The sequence below is a fragment of the Chiloscyllium plagiosum genome, chromosome 6 (genome assembly GCF_004010195.1).
Source record: "Chiloscyllium plagiosum isolate BGI_BamShark_2017 chromosome 6, ASM401019v2, whole genome shotgun sequence".
NCBI classification, from domain to species: Eukaryota; Metazoa; Chordata; class Chondrichthyes; order Orectolobiformes; family Hemiscylliidae; genus Chiloscyllium; species Chiloscyllium plagiosum.
The window spans coordinates 10455535-10482682 of NC_057715.1; the positions used below are offsets into that span (position 1 = coordinate 10455535).

The following is a 27148-nucleotide window of genomic DNA, read 5'->3' on the forward strand; positions in this document are numbered from 1 at the left end:
TGGTGAAAGTCAGAACATTAAAAAAAGGGGGAACATCTAAAGAAGATTAAGGTGTGAACCAGACTACATTATACAGTTAATTATAATCTCTGCATTGAAAATCTAGATCAAGCAAGTTCCACCAGTTGTCCTTAGGTAACAAAAGGCCCCCAACCCATAGAAACCTACTCTTTGTGTCTTATAGAAACTGAGGAGATGTTAGAAAATAAACAACATAAGTCTATCTAGCTGGTGTTTCACTACCCTGCTAGTAATCTATTCTGCCATAATGAGTTGTTAGCGACTTAAAGCTGTTCATCTATAACAGCTGGAAATCAGGAGCAAGGAAACTTCCAGCTGTGCACAGACATCCAAAGTTACCTGTTACTTTCAAGTGTGCTACATCTAATAATGTCACATCTCAGAGGATGCATTTTCTGAATGAAATCTACCTATTTTACTTCTAGATGTATGCACTTTTCCCATAATTTTTCAGAGTTTGTGAGTCTGTTTGGGATGGCAAAGACTGCTTTTATGTGCACATTGGCATAATTGTAATTCAACCTTGCAACTTTGAGATCTGTTTGAATTCATATCTTGAAATGAATGCATGTTAATAGAGGCAAGGATATAAAGTTTATTGTTGCACCTTAATATTTACTTTTCCAGTGCAAGAATTAAAAGACATTCTTGGAGATTCTTGCTCTGATTTTACAAAAATATATCAAAGAAGAATTTCAATAATAGAAATTATTTAAATCTTCTGTTGTTGATTCAGCTTTGGCCCAATATCAAATCTTTCCTAAACTGCTACTTCAAAAATGGAAAAAGTTTTTATTTTCTGTATTACCAAACCTAGCTATCGCTATGACCATTACCTGGAACTAAATTTGCTAAACCCAGTGGTGTGAAAAAATCATATACTCATTATGCAAAGTTTTGTTTGCCCCATTACTTCCTAGAGAATCATATTCATTTGTACAAGCCACAGTTTTGTGAACACTTTCTTGCTGCTATAAGTGAGGGGTAATGCTGTATTTGTCAAGGTGCACAGTGGCCTTTCAATGATGGTGCAGGTGCAAGAGATGCCATTCTTTTGGCTAATATCTGCTGAACAGCAAGTTGTTCCGGGAACAGAGTGTGGCTAGAATCATGTGATGTAGTTTGATAGGTGGTTAACCACAGCAAATTTGGGAAGATATGGGAGAGAACTTACTAGACTGCTCAGTGAACAACCTTCTAATACAAGTTGGATTGACAAACAGATGCCGAAGATACTTATTGTGTATTTTTTCAATTAACCTTATTAAATATTATATTTAATCTGATTTTATCCTTTAAGTCTCCCCTTCACAAAATGACTCATATTAATCGTTGAATGACTGACTTTTTTTTTCTCAGACTTATATCGGACATATTCTGCTGATGGTAAATCCATATAAAGAACTTGCGATATATTCCACCACGGTGAGCACAATTTATTTTTAGGGCAATTATGTATAATATGTCACACAATGGTTTAGTATATTATTTCTAGACTATTAATCCAGTGACACCAGTCATGATCTGGGTTTGCAGGTTCAATCCCTGCCCTGTTAGACAGGGAGGAGGCTGGAAGAACACAGCAAGTCAGTCAGCATCAGGAGATGGAGAAGTCAACGTTTCGGGTGTAACCCTTCTTCAGAACTGGGGGTGGGTGTGGGGGAAGCTGCAGACAAAGGGGTGGGGTGGGGATGGGGCAAGATGGTGAGGTGGGGATAGGTGAACACAGGTAGAGGGTATGACCTGGTTGGTTGATGGGAGGAATGAATCCGATTGGTGGCAAGAAGAAGGGTCAGTCAGAGGAATGGAAGGGAGAGGGAGAGGCTGTGAAGGGAATCGGGTGATGGGAAAGGAGGTTATTTGAAATTGGAGAACTCAATGTTGAGTCCTCCAGGTTGTAGGCTTCCCAAGCGGAAGATGATGTGTTGTTCCTGCAATTTGTGGTTTGATTCATTGTAGTAATGGAGGAGGGAAAGGAAGGTCATGTCGGAAAGAGAATGGGAAGGGGAATTAAAATAGTCAGTGACTGGGAGGTCCAGTCAGCCCCTGTGGGCCTGGCTGAGATGCTCGGTGAACTGTTCCCTAAGTTTATGTTTCGTCTCCCTGATGTAGAGAAGACCACATCAGGAGCACCTGATGCAGTAAACTAGGTTGGATGAGAAGCAGGTGAACCTCTGTCTCACTTGGAAGGATTATCTGGGGCCCTGGATGGAGGTGAGGGGTTGGTGTACTGGTAGGTTTTGCCTCTTTTCCAGTTGCAGGGGAAGGTATCTTGCCCTGCCATGGCATTTAGTGGAATTTGGATTCAATTAAAAATCTGTAATTAAGAGTTTAATGATAACCATGAAACCAGTAGCGATTGTCAAGGAAAAGCCCGTCTGGCTCTCCAATGTCCTTTAGGGAAGGAAATCTGCCAATCTTACCTGGTCTGCCCTGCAGAAATGTGGTTGTGGGCAATTAGGGATGGGCAATAAATGGTGACCTAGTCAGTGACACTGCATCCTGTGAATGAATAAATAAAAAACAATTCTGACTTTCCTTTAGTGCACAGCATACCACTGGATTTGACGTAGCTCAGACCATTTTGTACTGACATCAGCAAAGCAGTGCAATGCACTCTTGATTCAGCTACCACAGACTAACATCAGGCGCACTGTAATTTACAGGTGTTCCTGCTGTATGTGAGACTCCAACTGAGAATGTGAATTGGAACTCTCATCCAGAAAGAGTCTGCATTGGAATTTAGAGACTCAATTTTGATCCCAATGAGTATTGATTTATTTTCCTCTCTTCATGGTATTGAGTTAATTAGATTACTTACAGTGTGGAAACAGGCCCTCCGGCCCAACAAGTCCACACCGACCCGCCAAAGCACAACTGACCCATACCCCTACATTTACCCCTTCACCTAACACTATGGGCAATTTAGCATGGCCAATTCACCTAACCTGCACATCTTTGGACTGTGGGAGGAAACCGGAGCACCCGGAGGAAACCCACGCAGACACGGGGAGAATGTGCAAACTCCACACAGTCAGTCGCCTGAGTCAGGAATTGAACCCAGGTCTCTGGCGCTGTGAGGCAGCAGTGCTAACCACTGTGCCACCGTGCCGCCCTTTTTTTTTTTAAATTTTTTTGTTTTGCCGTTCCCTCCCTTCCTCCCTTCCTCCCTTCCTCCCTTCCTCCCTTCCTCCCTTCCTCCCTTCCTCCCTTCCTCCCTTCCTCCTCATCTAAGCCACTTCCGCGTCCGTCCCTCTCCAGCCTCCCCCACCAGCCAGTCTGCTTTCTAGGCTTTTAACTAGGCTTTCTGTAAGTTTCATTGGTTGCTCAGTAAATTATACAATTAGTCCCATTGGCTTGGACAGTGATCAGTTTAACACTAATTTATGACGGAATTACAGAAATGTTATGACACAGAAGGAAGCGATTTGGCCCATCGCATCTACTCTGGGCAAGTTCCTGAAATACTCATTTACATACAATGCAATGGGTAGCACAGTGGCTCAGTGGTTAGCACTGCTGCCTCACAGCGCCAAGGACCAGGATTTGATTCTACCATTGGGTGACAGTCTGTGTGGAGTTTGCACATTCTCCCCGTGTCTGCGTGGGTTTCCTCCGGGTGCTCTGGTTTTCTCCCAAAGTCCAAAGATGTGCAGGTCAGGTGGATTGGCCGTGCTAAATTACCCATGGTGTCCAGGGATTTGCAAGCTAGGTTGATTAGCCCTGGGAAATGTAGGGTTACAGGGAAAAGGTAGGGGTTGAGGAGATAGTTCTAGGTTTGATCCTGTGGGGCAGACAATAATAATTTTCTACTTTACCCAGTCCAAAGTCCAGATGGATTTTAGTTCAGTTGCAAATAAAAGATCTTATCAATGTGATGCCACTTCAATTTACCTAAATGTTGGGACTCCTGCCCTTTTCCAATGGGTTCTTGAGTCAACTGAACACACCCAGCAGACTCAGAGGTTGATGACAAATGCCTCCATTTCAAAGTTTGGTTACCAAAAGGAACATTGGTTAAAATTCACTCCAATCTCAAACCTTAATTACTGGAAGCAAAGGAGTTTTAGTGGGAATAAAAATCAATCAATAAAATCTTAACCTGGCACAAGATTCACACCTGATGAAGGGCTTCTGCCCGAAACGTCTATTTTCCTGCTCCTCAGATGCTGCCTGACCTGCTGTGCTTTTCAGGCACCACTCTAATCCAAACTCGGGTTTACAGCATCTGCAGTCCACGTTTTTACCTACAAGATTCATGCCAGGCGATTATTAACATGATTAACTTTGAAATTTAGTTCCAAGAGGAAAATATTTTCTGGAGTACTTTTCACTGGAAAATTATCTAACATTGCATCACCAGGAAAAGGCTACTATTTCTCTGTGGTGTAGAGAGAGTGTATGCCGGTTGTAATTATTGTTTCATTCATTTCCAACAGAAGAATGTTTTATGATTGTCCAGGATAGAAGCACACTTTGCAATAATCTGTACTTTTTTTTGTAGATCACCCAGCTTTATCTGAATAATATGGTGAGGCTGAGTTCCTCACTCCCACCACACATATTTTCCTGTGCTGAAAGAGCTTATCACATGATGATACAGGAGCAAAGGTCACAGTGCTTCATCCTGAGGTACAGTTAGCACTTCTTAAGTTATGATTAATAGCCCTTTGAGTATAGAGTCATACAGCACAGAAACAGACCCCTTGGCCCAACTCATACATGTTGACCAGGTTTCCTGAACTGAATTTGTCTCACTTGCCTGCATTTGGCCCATATCCCTCTAAATTCTTCTGATTCTCCTGTCCAAATGGCTCAGGGGCATGGAACGCACTGCCCGCAACAGTAGTAGACTCGCCAACTTTAAGAGCGTTCAAATGGTCATTGGATAGGCATATGGACGAGAATGGAATAGTGTAGGTTAGATAGGCTTCAGATTGGTTTCACAGGTTGGCAAAACATCGAGGGCTGAAGGGCCTGTACTGCGCTGTGATGTTCTATGTTCCATGTTCTTTTTAATGTTGAAATTGTATTCACTGTGGCATCTGGTCTGTGGAATAGGGATTGGGGATCAGTTGTAATTCTATTGGAAGAGTTTTGAACATAATCTGGGATAAAAAATGAGACAAAATTGCTGTGGTAAGATATAAAATAATCCTAGAGATGGTTGGAATGATCTCAAAGCATGGAAGTTTAATAGTTTAAATTCACTGTGGAGGCAGTGAATCTTAGCAAAAGCAAGGTTATGTTAGCTAACAGAAATTTTATCTAGGTTTGGATTTGATATAAGAGGTGAGTTATTAGATATGTGCTTCATAGTATGGAACTTAAATATTGCTTAAAAGAGAGACATGCAGCTGGAGTTTTTCAAATTGCATTAATTGAGACAAATGAAAGAATGCCAAATATCAAATTATCACAAAGATTTAAACTACAAGCGAGCTGATTGTGTGGCAAATCAACTCTGATTCACCAAGACATTGTTGTGGGGAAGCAATAGAGATGTAGAAGCACCCCTAAGGTCCCTATGTCACTTTTAACAAGCATCGTTAAGGCACATTACCAATTTAACCGATTTTTTTTACATTTGCTGTTAGTGTAGCTATAAGCACAATGAACATTTTTCAGTAAGTCCAATCACAAAATGACAGCCAATAAGAGAATGTTTGGTTTGAGGGTTTGCAAGCATGGACTGGTCAATTATGGCCTTTATTCTGTCGAAGATACAAAATTGCTGTGTAAAGAAATGTTTTCTAATTTCCCCTTCCAGTTTTTTGTTAAGCTGCTGTTTTAAATCGATGAACTTTGGTCATTAAGCTCTCACTACAGGAACTAATTTCTCTCAACATGTGGTGAGTCCTAACAGAGGATGTTGAGAAGATGTGAAAATTAATGGCGTAACTCCTGCAAACCACCTCCCTTGTCTTCCACCATAGCATAGGGTACATCTCATTTGAGCCTGGGGGTTTATCTACTTTAAAACCTGCTAATTCCTCTAGTAATATAGGATAGTATCCCATTAATGTTTAAATATTTGCTGTACCTGTATGTATTGTAAATCTTGCGCCAGAACACTAAATCCCTCTGTGCCTCATAATTCTGCAGGTATTCTATTGAGTAGTTCAACCAGTTTTACTATAAGTTTAAAGCATTCCTTGTATCTCCCTAGTGCCCAATTTAAACTGCGTGTGTTTTGATGGATTAACATTTTTTAAATCACTAACCGATCACTGACCTGCTCATCTAATTAATGTCTATGAACAATCACCAGCTATTTGAGGCTGAGGAAGAGATGTAAAAAGCAGCAACTCCATCTCTGTCTGCAATAAGTCTGCACTTACACCGAATTCCCAAGATCCTATTTGTTCCATGCCATTTTGCCGGGCAGCTTCTGTTAAACTCAAATTATGTAGTTTGTAGAACCTGACTGTTGGCCTAAATGTTAGCTTGAGGAAAATGTACCAGAATTGTCCAACCTTCTCTAAATTCCCACATGAGCACCTTTTCCTTGTTGTATTCAATCCTTGTCAACTCCACTCTTAGTTCCCATTCAGTAAGCATTAGTGTCCTTTGGAGAGAAAGAGATAAACATTAAAGAAGCAGTTGCTTTGACTAAACTTCGTCACCTTAAATGGGATTCATTAACTTCGCTACTAGTGAGTTCTAAAATAAATAAAGTTGAACAGTGAAATGTGAGCATTGGCGTATGTAATTTGGGTCAGTTTGTAACAATGGGGTTGTGATTCTGAAGATGGTAGCTTTGCCACTGAAGGGGTCAAACTCCAGGGCACACTTCCAGCTTTAATATGGGATTAAATTGAAAACCTTACACACCCTCAGGTTAAATTCACCATCTCTCTCTCTCTCTCTCTCTCTCTCCACCGCCCCCCCCCCAACCAAGGTGAGAGTTACTAGTATTTAGCCGTGCTTTGTTAAAGCTTCATGCTCTGTTCAATCTGTTTCCTTCCGTCTGATGCATTTGATGTGTTCTGAAAAAAAGGATCAGACTCTAGTGTCTTCTCTCTTGCAGTGGTGAAACTGGATCAGGCAAAACAGAAGCGTGCAAACACATTGTGAAGCACCTGGCGTGTAGATCAATGACCACTGAGTGTGCGCTTGAGACAAAGATTAACCATGTAAGTAGCAAAGAATAAATAATCGTGTGGCAAAAAAAACCTCTTGTAATCCATGCAGTATTAGGATTAAGATAATATGACATTGTTGCTCACTTCTTATTGAAACTAAAAGCAAAATATTCAGACTTGTCTGGTTTTAAAACATTGTAATTCTGCCCCCAGCATGGTGCATCATTTGATGGGACACCAACACTAAACATTACAGGCTTTAATATGTGAACTGTGTTCAGTTTTCATTATCCAGCCTTTATATGCAATCTGCACAAAGTGCATTTTGTAACTTGTTGATTGTATTTCCCATAAGATAAAGGTAGCAACTTACAGCTGTCTTGTGCTCCAGAAGCTGGGGCTCTATTACTGATCTTTAATCTTTTAATTTTCTGTCCTTCATACCAATGGGATAGTATTGAAAAGTAGGGAAGTTATGTTCAACTTACATCACACCCTTGGTTAGATCACGCTCAGATTATTGCATGCAAACCAACTTGTTATATTACATTGATAAAATGATATAGAAGGACGATTTATTACAAAAAAAGTCATATCTAACAACAGGAAAACAAATTTGGAGTTCTTGACTTATAATTCTGTTAGCCCTATCCTTTTCCTAAATCCGAACAGACATACAGCCAGACATAGGCAAACAAATACCAATGTTACGGATGAAGGTAAAGATACTGGAGAAATGTAGTCCAGTAGCACACAAGTCCACATGATTTGATGAGATCTCTCTTTTGCTTCTTCCAAATCCTTCTGATATCTGACCTTTTTTTCCAGATTCTTTCAGTGCTTCGCTGAAGACACAGGGCATTCAACTCATTTGTTTTTGGGTCTTTCTGTCACTGCTTAGGGGCAATAGCTTTTAGCAAATGGGAGGAGAGATGAGCTACCTTTCACTTTTTGGTTAGTTTGCTGCAGAGAACTGCTGTCTCTTGCATCTGGACCCCTGTGCAGTTCATGCACAAGCTGTCCAATTGCCCCGGTGCCAATGAGAGCATCGTTATTATACTGATGACTCCTGGCTGTTTGTTGGAGAGCTGAAAATGTGTTGCTGGAAAAGCGCAGCAGGTCAGGCAGCATCCAGGGAATAGGAGAATCGACGTTTCGGGCATAAGCCCTTCTTCAGGAAAGGCTTATGCCCGAAACGTCGATTCTCCTGTTCCCTGGTTGCTGCCTGACCTGCTGCGCTTTTCCAGCAACACATTTTCAGCTCTGATCTCCAGCATCTGCAGAACTCACTTTCTCCTCCTGTTTGTTGGAGAGGAATTTTAAAGAGGAGTCTGAGTCCAATGTGCAGTAGCACAAGTCAATCTTTATTTGGAGCTCCTTTACCACACGTGTGGGAGAGACCAGAGACCGCTTTGAATCTGATTTCACATGGGACCCTTCTGCCCTCTTAAATACAGCTCAGATCTGAGGTCGGTGATACTCTACTTTTTCCAATAAAGTCCGGATATTTATACATATCGCCTTACAATGGTTATATGCAACATTGATACCAGTGCTTGTCACATCCCCTCTGATCCAGAATCCAGTCCTGTGAATATATGATCAATGAGGGGCAACTTCATCTCGTGATGTTTGCCAGACCCTTATCACCTATCCTTGGACTCTTATGTTACTGACCACAATCCCACACTGATTGTTAAGTCCCTTCTGAGACACTTGCCAGTGGAATTGAATGTTTGCTTATTACTAATGATTTTTTAAATTCCATCATGCAATTCGTATCCCTTGCTGATCTTAGTACTGAAGATTAAAAAGGTGTTAATTTCTACCAATTGTTATAATATTTGTAATAACAGCTCTAATATACAGTTACTTATAAAAATATGCATTGTTAAACCTCATACTAGGATTCTATGGCAAAGTGAACAATTTCAGGAGTGGATTCTCTTTTATCTGACTTGCTCCCAAAATTATTCGCTTTGTCACAGAATCATAGTGTTAGGTTTAACTGTGTATAACTTTGTAAGTATCTGACTTGCCAAGTCAGATCTTGTTGTTTATTCTTGAAACTTTATTGCTAGAACAGCACAGCAGGTCAGGCAGCATCCAGGGAACAGGAGATTGCCCCCCCTCCCCCCACCCACCTTGCTACGTTATTTACATCTTGGTATTCTTGTGAGGTTATCTTGTTCATCACATTTTGTTGTTGTAATCTTTTTGTGATGGAGTAAAATGTTTCTTCAAGGGTGTCTCTGGATCCAGGTTAACTGCTTTCAGAAATTTAATTCCTCAAGGCCTAATAAATCTAAACTGCTATTATTGTATGACTTTGTGTCTAATCTAGTATATAATTTTAATTGTTTTGAAAAGCCTCATCTCAGTTAGGTCAAGCTTTCCCTTTCTATTTCATATAAAAAGTAGAAATCTCAAATCTAATGGTTTTCATCTGAGCTGCCTTATTAAAGTCTTTCCATTTGAATTCTAGTCCCATCTTACTAAGACTTAGAGGCATTTTCTTGTCTGTCTGTGAAGGCCATGATTTGAGCTATATGAAATGTTGCATCAGCTAAAACTTCCTTTGAAAGTGTCAGTTAAAAAGGAAACCCCTAATAGCCATTTTGTCATATTCAGCCATAGGCCAATGTGGTCAGCATGCCAATGTGTATTTCTACATACTATATACATACTAAGAAAGAATTGAAAGGCTGAGTCTTTTTTTGAAAAAACTCTGAGATCTGACCTAATAGAGGTCTTTAAAATTGTGGTAGGTTTTGATAGAAGTGGGATATAGAGGAAATGTTTCTTCCTGTATGAAAGAGGCTGAAAAATGTGTTGCTGGAAAAGCGCAGCAGGTCAGGCAGCATCCAAGGAGCAGGAGAATCGATATTTCGGGCATAAGGCTGTCAATTAAAAATATTCAGCAAGAAATCCAACAGAGAAATCTAAAGAAACCTATTTTATATAAGAACATAAGAACTAGGGGCAGGAGTAGGCTGTTTGGTCCATCGAGCCAGCTCCGCCATTCAATAAGATCATGGCTGATCTTCCCGTGGCCTCAGCTCCACTTACCCGCCCTCTCACCGAGCCCATAATTCTTTACCATTCAAACAATTATCTATCTTTGCTTTAAAAACATTCAATGAGAAAGCTTCAACTACTTCACTGGGCAGGGAATTCCACTGATTCACAACCTTCTGGGTGAAGAAGTTTCTTCTCAATTCAGTTCCAAATCTGCTTCCCCCTAATTTTGAGGCTATACCCTCCTGTCCTAGTTTCACCTGCCAGTGGAAACATTCTCTCTACTTTTATCCTCTCTATTTCCTTCATAATTTTATGTTTGTACAATATACCCCCTAGTTCTTCTAAATTCCAATGAATATAATCCCAGTCTACTCAGCCTCTCCTCATAAGTCAACCCCCTCAACTCCGGAATCAACCTAGTGAACCTCCTCTACACCCCCTCCAGTGCCAGTCCATCCTATCTCAAGTAAGGAGACCAAAACTTTACAAAGATTGGAGAAAATGTGAGACTTGCTATCATTGGGAGTGGTTCAAGTGAAAAGCAAAGATGCATTTCAGGAGAAACTAGTCAAGCATTTGAGGGAGAAGGGAGGAGATGTTAACAATGCTAGATTTGGATGAAGAAAATGGGAGGGGGCCTAAGTGGATTGAAAAACTTGGCATGGACCCATTGGGCTGAATGGCCTGTGAGTAAATGGAAGTGATGTCAAGCTGAACAGCAAGACTTTCTTTAAAACTATAAACGGAAGAGAGAGACCAAAGTAAACAAATACCCCTGAAAGAATGAGGCTAGTGAAATAATAATGGGGAATGAGGAAATGGCAGAAGAATGTTCTGAAAACTTTGCATCAGTTTTCACAATAGAAGATGTGAACAACTTTCCAAAAACACTAAATAATCACTGGAGCTAAAGACTGATACATCCGTTGGAACTGATAGGATGAATCATTGGATTGTTAAAGAAGTAACTACAGAGATAACGGGTCCATGGATCATAATTTTCCAAGGTTGCTTAGATTCTGAAAGATTCTAGACAATTGGAAAACTGGCAATGTAACATTTTATTTAAAAAAGGAAGGAGGTAGAAAAGCAACTTACTACAGGCCAATAACATCTGTTATTGAGAAAATACTGTCTATTATAAAGGATGTAATGGCAGCGCATTTAAAAAATACATAAAATGATCAAGCAATATCAGCATGACTTCACAAAGGGAAAATCATGCCTGACAAATTCACTAGATTTCTTTGAAGAGGTTACAACAGGATGGATGAAAGGGTAGCAGTGGATATAATATATTTGTATTGGTAAGGTATCACATGTTAATCTACTTAAGAGAAAAGTCCATGGTGTAGGAAACAGTCTATTCGCATCAATAGAAAGTTGGCTTACCTAATAGAAGAGAATGATTTGGAATAAGTGGGGCATTTTCAGGATAGCGATGTGTAGCTAATGGTGCGCCATAGGGAACAGTACTGTGGCCACAATTATTTACAGTTTGTGTTAATGACTTGGATGAGGAAAGTAAAAGTACTGTAGCCAAGTTTGCAGATGACACAAAAATAGTGGGAATGTAAATAGTGAAGATGACACAAAGAGTCTACAGAGGAATAGAGATTAAACAAGTAGTCAAAAAACTGGCAGATGTAATATAGTGTGAAAAATGTGAGACTATGCACCTTTGCAGGAAAAATTGAGAAGCTGCATAGTTTTTTTTAATTGAGAAAGACTGCAGAAAGCTACAGCATGGAGAGATTTGGGAGTCCGTCCTTATACAATGAGTTATAATAAAAGCTGGCATATAGGTTCAGCAAATAATAGGGAAAGTAAGTGAAAGATTGACCTTTATTTCAAAGGAAATGCAATATAAAAATAGATGTGCACTTGTGATGTCAAGGCATACAATACAATGGGTTAAGTTTTGGAAATTTGGATTTGTGTAGTTCGCTGGCAATAGGAAAGGGCCTTCTTCCATGCTATAGGTTTCTATGACTTTGTGACTCTAAGTGTGGAAACCTTATTGAAACTCTACAAGCATTAGTTAGACTGCATTTGATTTACTGTGAATGGTTTAGGTCACATAATCAAAGGAAGGATGTATAGGTATAGGAGATAGTCAAGAGAAGATTCACTAGATTGACCCTGAGAATAGAAGGGTTCTGCCATGAGGAGAGATTGAGTAGGTTGGGGTCCCATTTAAAGCAGAGGAGGAATTTGTTCTCGAATCTGTGGAAGTTTTACTGCAAAGTGCTGTAAAGGTTAGGTCATTAACTACATTAAAGGCTGACATAGATTTTTAATCAGCGAAGTAATCAAGGGTTTTTCAGGGAAAGGCTGGAGAGCAGAGTTGACAATTATTAGATCAACCATGACCGCATTTCATGACTGTACGTCGTTTTATTTCTTTTTAAGCAATTTATATTTCCCATAACATTTCCTTTAGTTATAGTGCCATCACCTGGAATATCAGCTGCATTACACTGCATGTTTAATGTGTAATGTAACAGTTTGCATTTAAGTAAATTTTCATTTTATCATTTAGGAATATTTTATATTCACTCTTTTCAAATAATATTCATCCTTGGTTGCTTCTCGATCCTCAGCAATGTTCCTCTTCAAGACCTCGTTGTCATTGACACAGTTGATACCAAACTATATCTCCATCATCTTTCTGGAACTTTGTGGGGCGTTTTCACTGGCAGGCTGCTTTTCCATTATCTTGACTTGGATAACCCTTAAACTTTTCCAGCTACCTTCTAGAAATTGTATTTATTCACCCATTATGATCTCACACACCACAGATTTTACATTCTTTCCTGGTCCTTGTTTCAGTCTCTGCATCCTGGTCATTGAAGTTTAAAGGTGCTTATAGGCTTTGATTTCAATTGAACAAACCTTGATAACTATTATCACCAACAATGAGATCGTGAAAAATGTGACGGATAATTATACAAACACTTGTGTCACTTATGATACCAAATCTTGGAGAATTCAGCACATCATATATGTTGAAACCAAAGAGATCAGTGGAGCATTTTTGTATTCTGAAGTATCTAAGATTCCTCTTTTTATTCTTTCCATTCACTTCAGCAACTTGAGAAGTTGCATCTTTCAAAGTATGACCTCATCCAATTAACTGGACTTCAGTTTCCATTTTTCAAGACACTCCAACACTTCACTACTTGCTATATTTGCAATACATGGTATTTCATGAGTTAGAAAATACTCCTCCTTTCCAGTTGAAACACTGTCTAACTAGAATCCCTTTTCCTAACTGTAAATAACTTACAAAATCTCTGTTGAAAACTAAATTCAATACAAACTGTTGAGTTAGTGATCAGAATGCCCTCACATTCTGCAGGTGGAGCAGGTCAGAGTTTCCTTTTCCGAAATGGCTGGGTAATGCTGGGGCTGTGGAGGCTCAAGGTGGCCCGAAGGGATGGGGAAGCATAGAATCCCCACAGTGTGGAAGCAGGACATTCAGTAAACTGAGACTACACCAACTCTTCTAAGAGCAACCCAGCCAGACGCACCCTATATCCATGCGTTTCCCATAACTGATCCACCTAGCTTGCACATTCCTGGATGTCATGGAACAGTTTAGCATGGCTAATCCACCTAGCCTGCACATCTTTGGACTAGAGCACCCAAAGGAAACCAACACAGACACAGGGACAACGTGTTGCCGGAAGCTGGAATCAAATCTGGGTCCTTGGTGCTGTGAGGCAACAGCGCTAACCACTGAGCCACATGGTCCTCTTTGTGGTTAAGCTGCTCCTCTTGTTACATTGCTGTTGCTAAGTATTAAGCATCATGGGAATGCCCATGTGTGGACCTTACCAACGCTCAGCATTTTATCATGTCAAAGCACATCACATGATTAATTAGTATTTAGAAGATCACTTAATGCTGACTCTATCAATGGTGACAATAATTGACATGGGTTAAATGACCAGGTAATCTATCACGCTGAGGTTGTTTGAGGGTTGGAGTGTTAGCCCGCACAGTAGCAGAATTCTCCAAGTTGGTGTCTAATCATGCACCTTTCTCGTGAGTCAGCCATTGGTTGAGTGGGTTAGAATCACAGACTGCTGATGGAACTAAAAGTGCAGCCAGTGCAGATTGAGTCAGTTCTGATGGAGGGTCACTGAACCCAAAATTTTAACCTTTCTTTCTCTCCACAGAAGCTGCCAGGCCTGGTGAGATTTTCCAAGAAATTTTGTTTCTATTTCTCATTTCCAGCATCCACAGTTCTTTGAGTTTTTTGCTTACATTGCATATTACAAGCCTATGATTTTCAGTTCACCTTGATAAATGCGCAGACAATCATGTGAAATTCTGATTGACATTGACTGCACATGAGACTCTAGAAATGATAGAAAATCCCACAAGATGCACCTCTTCTGAGGGATGATACCAGAATTAGTAACTTGTTTGGAACATGGAGTGATCTGGTCTCAGAGGCTGTTCTCAGGCACAAGGAGCTGCTACAATGCACGTCACTCTCAAATACAAACAATCTTTAGGAGTAAAAGAGGGAACAACTGGAGAATTAATAATGTGACTGAAACACAATGATTACTATAGTCCCCTCAAATCAGTTGTGGAATATTATGTTTTGAGAATAACTTACAAAAAGGAAACAATACTGTGAATATGGATTAAGATCGCATTTTTAGGATGATTCCTTTTAAACTGAGATATAAAGGTGAAGAGTCAAACCACAAATCTAAAGAAAATGAACAAATGTAACAAGATTAAGCTACAGTGTTGAGATCTAGAAGTGAAATCATTTGAAGAGTTGAAAAATTTCAGCAAGTGAGGTATTTATTTTCTGACCTTTAGTGCAGAATGTAGAATGCGGGAGTCTTCTCAGATTAGGGAGCAGTGTTGCAATGAAAATGAAAAGACCTAGCAGCATCTGTGGACAGAAAGCAGAGTCAATGTTGCAGGTCCAGCAATCTTTCCTCAGAACTGTCATTGTGAACTCATGGTGTTCTGAAGAAGGGTCACTCCTCAAAACATTAACTCTCTTTCTCACTCCACAGATGCTTCCAAGCCTGTTGAGTTTCTCCAGCAATTTTGTTTTAGATTTACAGCATCCATAGTCCTTCATTTTATTTGAGCTGTGTTTGAGTGTTGGCTGTATTTCAATTGTGAACAATTTATGGTCTTGAGGGGAAATCATGATTATAACATGACAGAGAAAGTGAATTCCTTCTGAGGCAGAAGAAAATATTGATGTTCCATTTCAGGTTAGAAGAGCTAGTGGGAGTAAGGGTGTCAATCAAATTCTAATCAGGCAGGTAAGGCATTCAGCTGTGAACCAGAAATCTATCATTTTCATTAATGTTACACTGACATTTGTTGGTGACAGCCACCACAGATATTCTGGTGTGGTGCACCTTATTCAAAAGACGCAAGGACCAAATTTTGCTCCCTCCCAATTAAAATATCTACTGTCAACCACAAATAAAAAAGAATCATTTGAAGCTTCATTCTTTCCTTAAAACAAAGAACAATGAAGTCACTGAGGAAAAATGAATCTCTCCGTTTCGACGACCAGTTTAGTAATATATAAATTTTACTGAATATATAAAAATAATCTAAAATTCTTCAAAATCACACAACACCAGGTTATAGTCCAACAGGTTTATTTGGAAGCACTAGCTTTCCAAGCGCTGCTCCTTTGTCAGGTAGCACCTAATGAAGGAGCGGTGCTCCGAAAGCTTGTACTTCCAATTAAATCTGTTGGACTATAACCTGGTGTTGTGTGATTTTTAACTTACATAATTAAGTAAGAATAACTTTATTCATGCATACTGCTTTTAGTCTCCATGTCACTTGTGCAACAGAAAGGAATGTAAAGCTGTACATGCCAGTATTGGTGATATTTTATTTATAGATGAATATTTTCTTTCAGGTTAGCTGTGTGTTGGAATCGTTCGGCCATGCAAACACGACACTGAATGAGAACTCCAGTCGGTATATAAAATACCTAGGATTGCAGTTCGGTGAAAACAACAGGACTTTAATTGGAGGTAAGGCTTTTTTTGTGGAAGCATTTAACTTGCAGGATTTCACAAAATTGTACTCTTGGAGCAGAGCTTATCGAAAAGCAAACGAGAAAGGGTGAGATATGTAATTCACTAATTCCAGAGTATTCATAACTTATAGGTTGGCATGGTTCTTGAACCCTGGTTCAGATTAACACCAGCTTGCACTGACCATTTGAAATCATGTTGGTTTGGGGATTTGAATTAATACACAGATGTGTGAACCTATTATAGACTGCTGATTCCCAATTCCATAATGACACAAATGTTGGCAGATAATGAGATTATTAGTGACTGTTAAAAACTTTTCATGCCCTAGTTTTGGTTCTGCTGGTCCAGCCCTGTTCATGAAAGCACCTATAACAGGAAACTATTGCTAATACATCTTCTCCTCCCCTTCTTTTATTCCTCTCTCTCCTCTCCTCCCAAATCTATTCACATTCTCTTCTCTCCATGTTCTCCATCCTCTCCCACCTCCCCCTTGCACTGTGCCCTTAACAGTAGACACCAAATTCACTTCAAAACCATTGGGCACTCAATGTTCCTTTGCCAGGTTATTGGTTGTAACAGCTGGGCGGTCTGTGTTTGCGGCTACTTTTATCTAACTAAAACACCAGCTGTTGGTTACAGCTCTGCTTCCTGTAGAGTTGCTATAAGACTTTTCTGCCTTGATGATCCTTTCAACCAGCCAAAGAAGTGTGATGACCTTGATAGAACATCTGGGAACTTTAGAAACTGTGGGTGGAATCATAGAGGAGTTTGAGTAACATGGGCTATCTTGAGATTTGCAGTCAAATTGGAGGAGAAGCCCATCTCCATGGTAGGAGCAGCTCACTCCATCATTTATGCTTTTCATCAATGTCATGGCGAGGTGGCAAATGAATATTTAATGTCATGTTGATAGTACAACCCACCTTAATAATATTCAGGTTCCTACCTTAATGAACAAGCTAGACATCAAGAAGACATGGATACCAGAATGGGTTACTGATGGATTTTGTTTGTTATTTGCTCCAACTGACCTTCATGTTGTTCACTGCCAATGTAAACCTCAGGAAGTGTCCATGGGCACGAGTTGTGTGAACCCCTTGTTCTTGGACATTGGTATCTGGCATCTGCCAACCCCTATGTCCATCATGGCACCTCCCCGGTACACTGGCAGGTCATAGTGCATAAAGAACAGTCTTGCAGTTCCAATGTAGAGTCAGTGACTCGGAACGTTAACTCTACTTTCTTCCCACAGATGCTGCCAGACTGGTTGAGTTTTTCCAGCAATTTTTGTGTTGCTTCAGACCTCCAGCAGTTCTCTGCTTTATTTTGGAACAGTGTTGTGTTGTAAGTAGCATTGAAAGGCAGCTAAAGGGATACATTGCGTGCAAAGACAGGCAGAGAGCTCGCTGATTGGACTGGGCTGATTGCTGGCTTGCTCACACAGTTAGTATCACAGCATTCATGCCTAAAGTTGCCTTGACATCTCCAACCTGTTAGTGCTTTGCCACGTCAGCCAGAGCTAAGGTTTCCAAAGCTGCTTTTATGAGATACTGTTTTATGCAGACATAAAGATTGCTTGTTGTGGAAGGAGAGTCTTGGTGATTGGCACATCAAAACGTGAATCGAACACTTCCAGCTGCTTGTGCAGCACATTGCATGGTCATTCCAAGAAAATGTTATCTTCGAAACTGGCGAGGGCTAGTCCTCAGCCCAGACAAGGGGGAGCCACGGTTGGTCAGGAGATCCTTGTACTGTCAGTCATGGACACAGTTCACACACAGTTCGGGGACTTTTCACAATCAGTCATCTGTTTGGGCTTATCATGGTCAGGGAATGTGCCTGACTACAGTCTGAGCAGTGGGAAGTGGTCAATTGGTAGAGGCAGTCAGGAGAATTTGCATACCATAAGTCTAGGAGCTACAAACTCAATGGTCAGGGGTCTGGTCAGTATTTCTTGTCAGTAAGGATCTGTTACAGAAGGCTACTAAGCATGTGCAGCAAGCTAATAGGAAGGCCAATAGAATGTTAGCCTTTATTGCAAGACGATTTGAATACCAGAATAGTGAAGTCTTGCAAATTGCACTGGAGCTTGCTTAGACTGCATCTGGAGTATTGTGTGCAAGTTTGGTCTCCTTATCTCAGCAGAAATGTCATTGCCATAGAGGGACACTTGCTCCTGACATAGTGGGACTATCCCATGAAAAAAGGTTGGGTAAACTGGATCTGTATTCTCTAGAATTTTGAATTGTGTGAGGTGATCGCAATGAAATTTATAAAAGTGGAAACATAGGGTAGATATTTTCCCAGATGGTGGAGTTTAGAACCAGGGGCCATAATTGATTTTAATTATTGGATGGTTCAGGATGGCAGAACAGGAAATGGGTGTCATTCCACTTTATTGCATTTTCATGAAAACTATGTCTTCGATAAAGTAACAGTTAACCATGTTGAAGTGTTTGATATGTGATATCTCATTTACTATATTTGAATTTGCAGGTGCATGTAAGAATTCCCTTCCATGTCTTTATAGACTCCATCCTGGGCTTAAGTTTACCTTTGAATAGAGCAGTCAAGCCAGCTCCCTCTCCTCCTGTCGGCTGTTCAATCTGCTGACAGATTTTTTTTTAACCAGTACCCACCACAAGCCTCCATTCAGTGATTGACATAGGCGTTAGATTCCTTCACTGACATCCAATGCAAGCTCTCATTTCTTGGTAATCTTATAATTATGACCAGTGCCTTCTACTCACTGCATAAGTCTAATACCAAGCTCAGGTGCCTTAAATCATCAGTCACGTGAACTGATGGAAAGGTTCAAGATTGTCACTTCTGGCCCTGAAAGGTGCCCAGTTTACCCTATCGATTACACTGCAAGGAAAAGCTATCTTAAAAGTTGGAGAAACGGATGAACAACTCCTTTTCAGAAAACACATGAGCCATATTCTCTGCCAATAAGATGCTGCCATTAGGCAAGAAACAAACAGCATGCCACATTACGGTTGGGTAATGCGATACCTGGGTTTCAGTGCTGGCGCGATGCCAGCTATGTTGACAATGCATCCTAATGACTAGCGACTGCATCAAACTAACATATCCTTTTGACTATTGACAGTGGTAACACATCATCTGAGCGTAATGAGCCTGTGCTTACAAAACTCAAAGCATTTTGTCCAATATTAGATGCAGTTCTGCTGTTGGACAACATTTAACTAATAAACCTGACTGTCCTAAATATTACATCAGAAGCCAATTTAAGATTATCACCTTCATGTTATTTATTTGTGCTGGCTAGAAACTACAGTTATTCACAGACAGGGTCCAGTTCTTCATCAGTTAAAGGAATGATGTGCAAAGTATCATAACAGAAATACAATTTAAGGGACACAATAATATTTTTATCGTCATATGATGATATGTAATCTTATGGTATAAAGCTTTCAGTTAGCAATTTTTGAGAAGATTTTTAGCTCAGGTTAATGATAAGTATGTACGTTAGCTTGCTGAGCTGGAAGGTTCGTTTTCAGATGTTTCTTCACCTTGACTAGGTAACATCATCAGTGAGAGTCTCCGGTGAAGCGCTGGTGGTACGTCCCACCTCTCTATTTATAGGTCTTGGTTTCTTAACTTGGGTGATATCATTTCTGGTTTTTTTTTCAAGGGAAGGTAGATAGAATCTAAATCAGTGTGTTTATTGATGGAGTTTTGGTCTCGTGCGTGTCTTTGTTTCACCTGTCGTAGAATGTGTGTGTTTTCCTAGTCAAAGTGGTGTCCTTCTTTGTCTATATGTACGGAAACACGTGATAGTTTCCATCTTATCAAGTCCTGGTCTCTTGCAGCATGATATGCTGAGGGAAGCATGTTGCAGTACAATTAAATTGCTCAGCTTGAGTCCAGTCTGTGAGTGTAACGTATGTATATATACCAGATGCTGGAATAAAGGTTCATGGAAACTTCACTACTAAGTGACCCACATCTTGCCCTTGTGTTACAGGAATTAACATAAGTATCATAGCATGACCATTGCAGGTCAACAGTAAACCACATCACACTATGGCTTGGGCAAACTGAGTGAGAGGTGATCTCTGTGAAATTTATAAACTGTGGTAACACAGGATAAGTATTTCCCCTTGGGAATATGTCAGAATATATCAATATATTCCACCTTTTCTCACTGAGGAAAGTGTTATGGAAACAGCTAACCCCAGTTGCATCCCATGGCAATGTTCATACTGCATCTCTGTGACAACCTCAGCACCCTCTTCGTGTGCTGTGTGAATTGTTTGTTCCTTTCCAAAGTTTGTTTTCTTGTATTTCAGACCTGCCGAGTGGAAGATGAAAAGCTTCGACTCTTTTTTTTTTAACATTATGCAATGTCATGCATTTTCCAATTCCATATGGGATTACAACCAAAATTTAAAGTCCTGAATCGTGTATGGGAATGAGAGCAATCCAGTGGTGGGAGTAACTCCACCATCAGCTGACAGTGCAGCAGATATGGGCAGGCTTTGAAAGAGTCATTTGGTAGTACAGAACATGCTGAGTACTGCTGAAAAAAAAAGAAACATTTGTCAAAGCTTTTTGTCTTCCACTCAACAGAGCAGCTTATAAATTTTTTGTGGAAAATTGCATGCATTAATTCACAGTGTCCTGTTCTTTGCATCATAAAACAAAACACACGTACAAACTCTGAGCCTGTTTCAACTCAGCAAAATAGGCAACAGACACAAGCTGGCTCACTTCTCAAGGCAATGTCTCGACTAATCAAAGTTAACATGCCGGGTTTAAAATTTAATTCCAACAAGATATGATATTGTCACAAAAACAATTAGCATAAGACATGCTGAGAATACAAAAGTGACATGGGTTTTAAAACATAGCACATAGAACAGTACAGCACAATGTAAGCCCTTTAGCCCTCAATGTTGTGCCGAACTTCTATCCTACTCTAAGATCAGGTGGCATGGTGGTCCAGTGGTTAGAACTGCTGTCTCACAGCACCAGGGACCTGGGTTTCATTCCCACCTTGGGTGACTGTCTGTGTGGAGTTTACACGTTCCCTCTGTGTCTGCGTGGGTTTTCTCTGGGAGCTCTGGTTTCCTCCCACAGTCTGAAGATGTGCAGGTCAGGTGAATTAGCCATGTTAAATTGCCTATGGTGTTAGGTGCATTAGTCAAGGGTAAATATAGGATAGGGGAATGGGTCTGGGTGGGTTACTCTTCAGTAGGTCGGTGTGGATTTGTTGGGCCAAAGGGTCTGTTTCCATACTGTAGGCAATCTAATCATCAGACTAACCTACATATCCTTCATTTTACTATGATCCATGTGCCTATCCTAATGTCTCTGACTCTACTACCACTGCTGGCAGTTCATTCCATGTGCCCACTACTCTCTGTGTAAAGAACCGATATCTCCCCTAAACCTTCCATCAATCGCCTTAAAATTATGCCCCCTTATGATAGCCATTTCTACCCTGGGAAAAAGCCTCTGGCTATCCATTCTATCTATGCCTTTCATCATCTTGTATACCTCTATCAAGTAGAAATTTGAGTTTTCTCCAAACTTAAATTTAATTTGTAGACATTTCACCCCCCATTTGTTTCACTTTATTGATTTTGCATCATGGTTATTTATGGAACTAGCTTAACCATATTAACTTGTAGAACTAACTTTTAGTCAAACAGCTAAATGCTCTGACTTCATGGTTGGAATACATGGATGATTATGGGGTGGAGGGAGGTTAAGCCTCCTCATAGCAGTTTCCAAGATGTTGATCATTGAACTCCAAAATCTGGCATCAATGGTTACCGATAGTTTAAACATTGATGGAACAAAAGCCTTTTCTGTTGATGAACTCTGCAGTGAGTGATAGGATGCTCTGAAAGGAAGTTATTGTGGTTTATGGAACCCTGCATTTGGGGGGAAGCCAGCAATGGTGGATAATCCCACTGCATGAGCAGTTTGACTCTCCTCGTCATGGTAGGGAGAGAAAAAGCCAGCTATGTTCTGGAGAAGATGTCATCGGTGACCTTCCAGATGCAGTTACAAGTCGAAAATTGGGATTTGCTTCACAGCTCCACAGTTATTCCTTGAAATGAGCTGCTGGAATAAAAGTATTCATGGTAGCTGTAACCTTGAAGGCCGTTGTTATGGGAGGGCCACCCATTCCTTCTGTCCACCTTCATCAGATGACACAGTTCAGAGATGAAGACCCAAGACAGTCTTTGATTGGCACCTGCATGATCTTTCAGAGAGCTGTAGAAAAGGATTACTAAATTTGTAAATCTGAAGTCTGCTCGTTCTCCTCCGCCTTCTTGGGAAATGTTTACTTGCAGCTTGTCCCTCTGAAGGCAGTGCAGAAGCTGCTGGTGATTACGGTTGTTGCTGGGTTTACTGATGGTGTTGTAGTTGCTCTTGCCTGTAACATTGGCTTGACACTTGAGGCAAAGTCACTAGGGATGTGCCCACAGTAATGTCCATGGGAGATGTGTCAGCAGATAATCTCTGGGCAACATCAGAAAGATAACACCATTTCATTAACAATTCTCCTGTCAATACAGAGTTGATTCCATTTTCCAAGCAGAGAGCAGTAGACGTCTTATGATAAGACTTAGATGACATCGGTGATTTTTCATCCATTAAGTGATTGATTGAGAATGCATTTTTATTCTGGAATGTCATTGGGAACATGGAATGCACCTTCTTTTATAACTAGAATATAATCATGGTGTGGAGGTGCTGGTGTTGGACTGGGGTGGACAAAGTTAAAAATCACACAACACCAGGTTATAGTCCAACAGGTTTACTATAACCTGGTATTGTGTGATTTTTAACTTAGAATATAATCGACATGGCTAACTTGGGACAACGCCTATTAAAGCAAAATAAGTTTTAAAATAAGTACATTGTTATTGCATGGCACACTTGTAACTTACTGCAGGTTTACGCTAACAATGGGAATCAATAGTTGATAAAACCTTATTGAAAGATGTGACACTGTTCTGATAAGTTAACAGATGATTTTTCTTGCAGCCAGAGTTTATACCTTCTGTTTAGAGAAGTCTCGCCTTATCTCTCGTCCACTGAACCAGTGCAATTTTAATATTTTCTACCTGATGATTGATGGTCTGTCAACTGAGGAGAGGTGTGCTTTGTACCTCAGCAATCCTTTTGTCCACAGGTACGTGCTAAATTCTTCCTGAATAGTCTTAGATCCCATTCCATATTATCTAACAGATCCCAGAGATTTGCTTATGGTGAGTCAATGGAAGCTCAGTTTATTCCAATAAATGTGTTATCTGATAATGGAAAGTATAACAGCAAGAAGTGAGTTGCATGTATATACCCAGAAGGGAAAGAAATCTTCTGATTCACTCTGCTTCAGGAGTTTACTCTTCAATCCCAGGTTCTGGCAGATCAGTATTCCAGATTAAGGATTCAGATTAAACTTGAAGCATCTGTTTAATAAATTGAGTGTTGTGTGGCATGGTGGTTCACGGTTAGCAATGCTGCCTCATGGCACCAGGAACCCAGGTTCGATTCCAGCCTTGAGCGACTGCATGTGGAGTTTGCGCATTCTCTCCGTGACTGCACGGGTTTCCTTCCAGTGCTCTGGTTTCTTCCTACAGTCCACAGATGTGCAGGTGAGGTGGATTAGCCATGCTAAATTGCATAGTGTCCATAGATTGTAGGCTAGGTGGGTTAGCCATGGGAAATGCAGGGTTACAGAGATCGGGTTAGATCTGGTTGGGATGGTCTTTGGAGGGTCAGTGTGGACTCAATGGGCTGAAAGAACTGCTTGCACACTGTAGGAAGTCTATGATACTGCATGCAGTCTTCTTCTCTACACATCCTTCAGTGCAATTGTGTTCCATTCTACAAACCAATGCAGCATGGAAGCTGAAAAACATATCAAATTCAAGGTCAAAAACTCCTTTTTGATGTTTCTGTTACTGATGTAAATTTGAACTGTCCAGTTGGGGGAGTAGTTTTCCCAGAAGAATAATATTCTCGTATGTTACATGCAGAGTGAGCACCAGATGGTCAGAAGCAGTAAAGCATTAGTTGTTCTTATTAAGTAACTGAATTAACTGTCCTATTCTGCACCAGGTATATGAATCAGAGTTCACAAGAGGAGGTGACAGCAGCTGAAACAGTTCAAAACAGGGACAAATTTCTTGCTGTAAAGCAAGCTTTAAGAAACTTGGGTTTCAACAACCTGGTAAGATGCATCAACTTTCATTGTCATCAACTTGCATCATCTGAACTTTCATTTTACATACTTCCAGAATTTTGAAAGCTCAATATGAACTATGTGCTTTCTGATGTATTAGTGCAGGCTATTTGAAACTCACTGTCCTTCTTTCAATCCAACTTCATTCCTTTGTCAATTCAAAACAATGAGGTGCAGCTGGGTATATCTAAATGCCAGAAATTGGGTTAAATCACTGAAAATTACAGTTTTATTTGCCCATTTCCATTTTAATTCAAACCAATTTTTATTTTTTCTGCTTATAACTAAGTATGGGTGTAATTTTCTATAGCTCTGGGACTATAATTGGAGCAGAGTCTGAAAATCAGATCTGTTCTACAGACTTGAAGATACAATTCATCTTTACGGATGTTACTTGTGATGTGGTTCCAACATTATTGATGAACTCTATGTATCTGACTACATCCAGAAAGCAATAGGATTCACTACTGCACTACAGTCAACTACCAAACAAGAATGTATCATTTCACAGCCTGTGTTGAGACCTGTGAAATGCATTTTCAGAAAAAGCCCCAGAATTTTGTGTCTACAAATGCAATTATTTCAAACTTGACAAATAACAAGACATATCACTAGACATCCTAGTTAAGAATAAGATTGTGTAGCAACTGGTGAAAAATAAAACAGGCTTTCTTTACTTTGACTGATTTATTGGGGAAAGAGAGAGAGAGATGTGTGGTTCTTCTTGCATTGCTCTGGTTCCCAGGAACCAATCAGAGAGTTGTTGTTGGCTGACGACCTTTGGCATCCATGACGGGTCACAATTGCTCAAACCAACTTGTAATTGATCAAATCTTACTTTGTGCACAAAGCCTGAAGCCATCCTTTAGACCTTTCTCCACATTATTTGCAAAACGATAGTGTAAACATGACTACAAATAAGCTTAAAACTCACACCACACCAGATTATAGTCCAACAGATTTATTTGAAAGCACTAGCTTTCAGAAAGCTGCTCCTTCATTGTCACAACCACCTGATGAAGGAGCAGCACTCCGAAAGCTAGTGCTTCCAAATAAACCTGTTTGACTGTAACCTGGTGTTGTGTGATTTTTAATTTTGACTACTCCAGTCCAACACTGTCACCTCCAAATCCTAAAATAAGCTTCAATAACTTGGTTTTTAAAAGTACGGCAATTCTTTCCCCAGTCCTTTGTTGTGAAATAACCCCTTTCCTAATTTAAACCACAATCAAAAACAAAATAAAATGATGTGGTCACTGAAATGAGCACTGGACATATCTGGCACTTGTCTAACATTCATACCACAAGGGTGCTAGGTAATGACTATCTCCAACAAGAGAGAATCTAACCATTTGCCCTGACATTCAATGGCATTGTCATGATGGAAGGAAATGACAGTTTATCTCCACACAGTGAGTCATAGGGCTCAGCTCCTTACCCTTGATCTGGAGGTGCAGGTGTTGGACTGAGGTGGTCAAAGTTAAAAATCACACCAAGTTATAGTCCAACAGGTTTATTTGGAAGTGCAAAGTTTCGGAGCGCTGCTCCTTCATCAGGTAGCTAGTGGGACAGGATCATAGGGCACAGAATTTTTAGTAAAAGATCAAAGTGTCAGACAACTGATGTGATGTGTTGAACAAGCCTAGATTGCTGTTAAGTCTTTAATCACTTAGAATGGATTGCAGGTTTTGATTCATTAATATGTAAATTCCAAAACTTCTTTCACGTCACATTCCTGAGATAACTTAAGGTTTCATAAAAAAAGGTGATAGCTCAGCTTAAACAATGCATTAAAGTTGTGAGGTTAGAGTCTTTCTGTATTCCAACCTTGAGTCAGATTGGTTCTATTTCCAAAGCAGGAATTTATAAAATGTCACATGGACTGACTGCCTACAGATCCAAAGCTCTGTATTATTTGCTTATGATAATAGCATTGTCAACTTTGTTACTGAGTTACATGATGGTAGTTATTCTGTACTGTGGTGTATTTAATGTCACTTCAAGTCTCTTAAATGCATTAGGCAATTGGAGTTATGTTGCATCATTGTTTGTGATAAGTTTGCTTCTAGTCTCCTATAGGCCCAAAGATTTGGTGAGCTTATCCTTAAAGATTACAATTGACCCCTTCATACCATGTAGGTCACCTCTGTATGATGTGATGAGATCGATTATTCATTCTTTACAGTTCATGTGTATGGATTTGGAGTTTTACCATCTTTCTAAATTTACGGTTTAGATCATATCCTTCATACAGAACAAACTTCATAATAATGCCTTAGTGGATATTTATTTTTTCTGATTTCCTTTCAAAGTGGTTGCTGCAAGTCAAGGCAACGCATTTCTGTTGATAAGTTTTGAAATTTGTCATTAATAGAACATAGAATATAGAAGAATACAGCGCAGTACAGGCCCTTTGGCGCTTGATGTTGCGCCGATCCAAGCCCACCTAACCTACACTAGCCCACTATCCTCCATATGCCTATCCAATGCCCGCTTAAATGCCCATAATGAGGGAGAGTCCACCACTGCTACTGGCAGGGCATTCCATGAACTCACGACACGCTGAGTAAAGAACCTACCCCTAACATCTGCCCTATACCTACCCCCCCTTAATTTAAAGCTATGCCCCCTCATAATAGCTGACTCCATACGAGGAAAAAGATTCTCACTGTCGACCCTATCTAAACCCCTAATCATCTTATACACCTCTATCAAGTCACCCCAAACCTTCTTTTCTCCAATGA

General features: G+C 40.1%; 1 protein-coding gene across 1 annotated transcript in view; it reads left to right on the top strand.

Moving 5' to 3' along the window:
- myo16 (myosin XVI) overlaps positions 1-27148 on the top strand; it is a 375473-nt gene that overhangs the window by 176615 nt on the left and 171710 nt on the right. Inside the window, exons 14-19 of the mRNA XM_043691191.1 lie at positions 1381-1446; positions 4526-4653; positions 7052-7157; positions 16051-16168; positions 23204-23351; positions 24281-24392. Coding sequence (XP_043547126.1) covers positions 1381-1446; positions 4526-4653; positions 7052-7157; positions 16051-16168; positions 23204-23351; positions 24281-24392 — 678 coding nt within the window. The remainder of the gene's footprint in view (positions 1-1380; positions 1447-4525; positions 4654-7051; positions 7158-16050; positions 16169-23203; positions 23352-24280; positions 24393-27148) is intronic.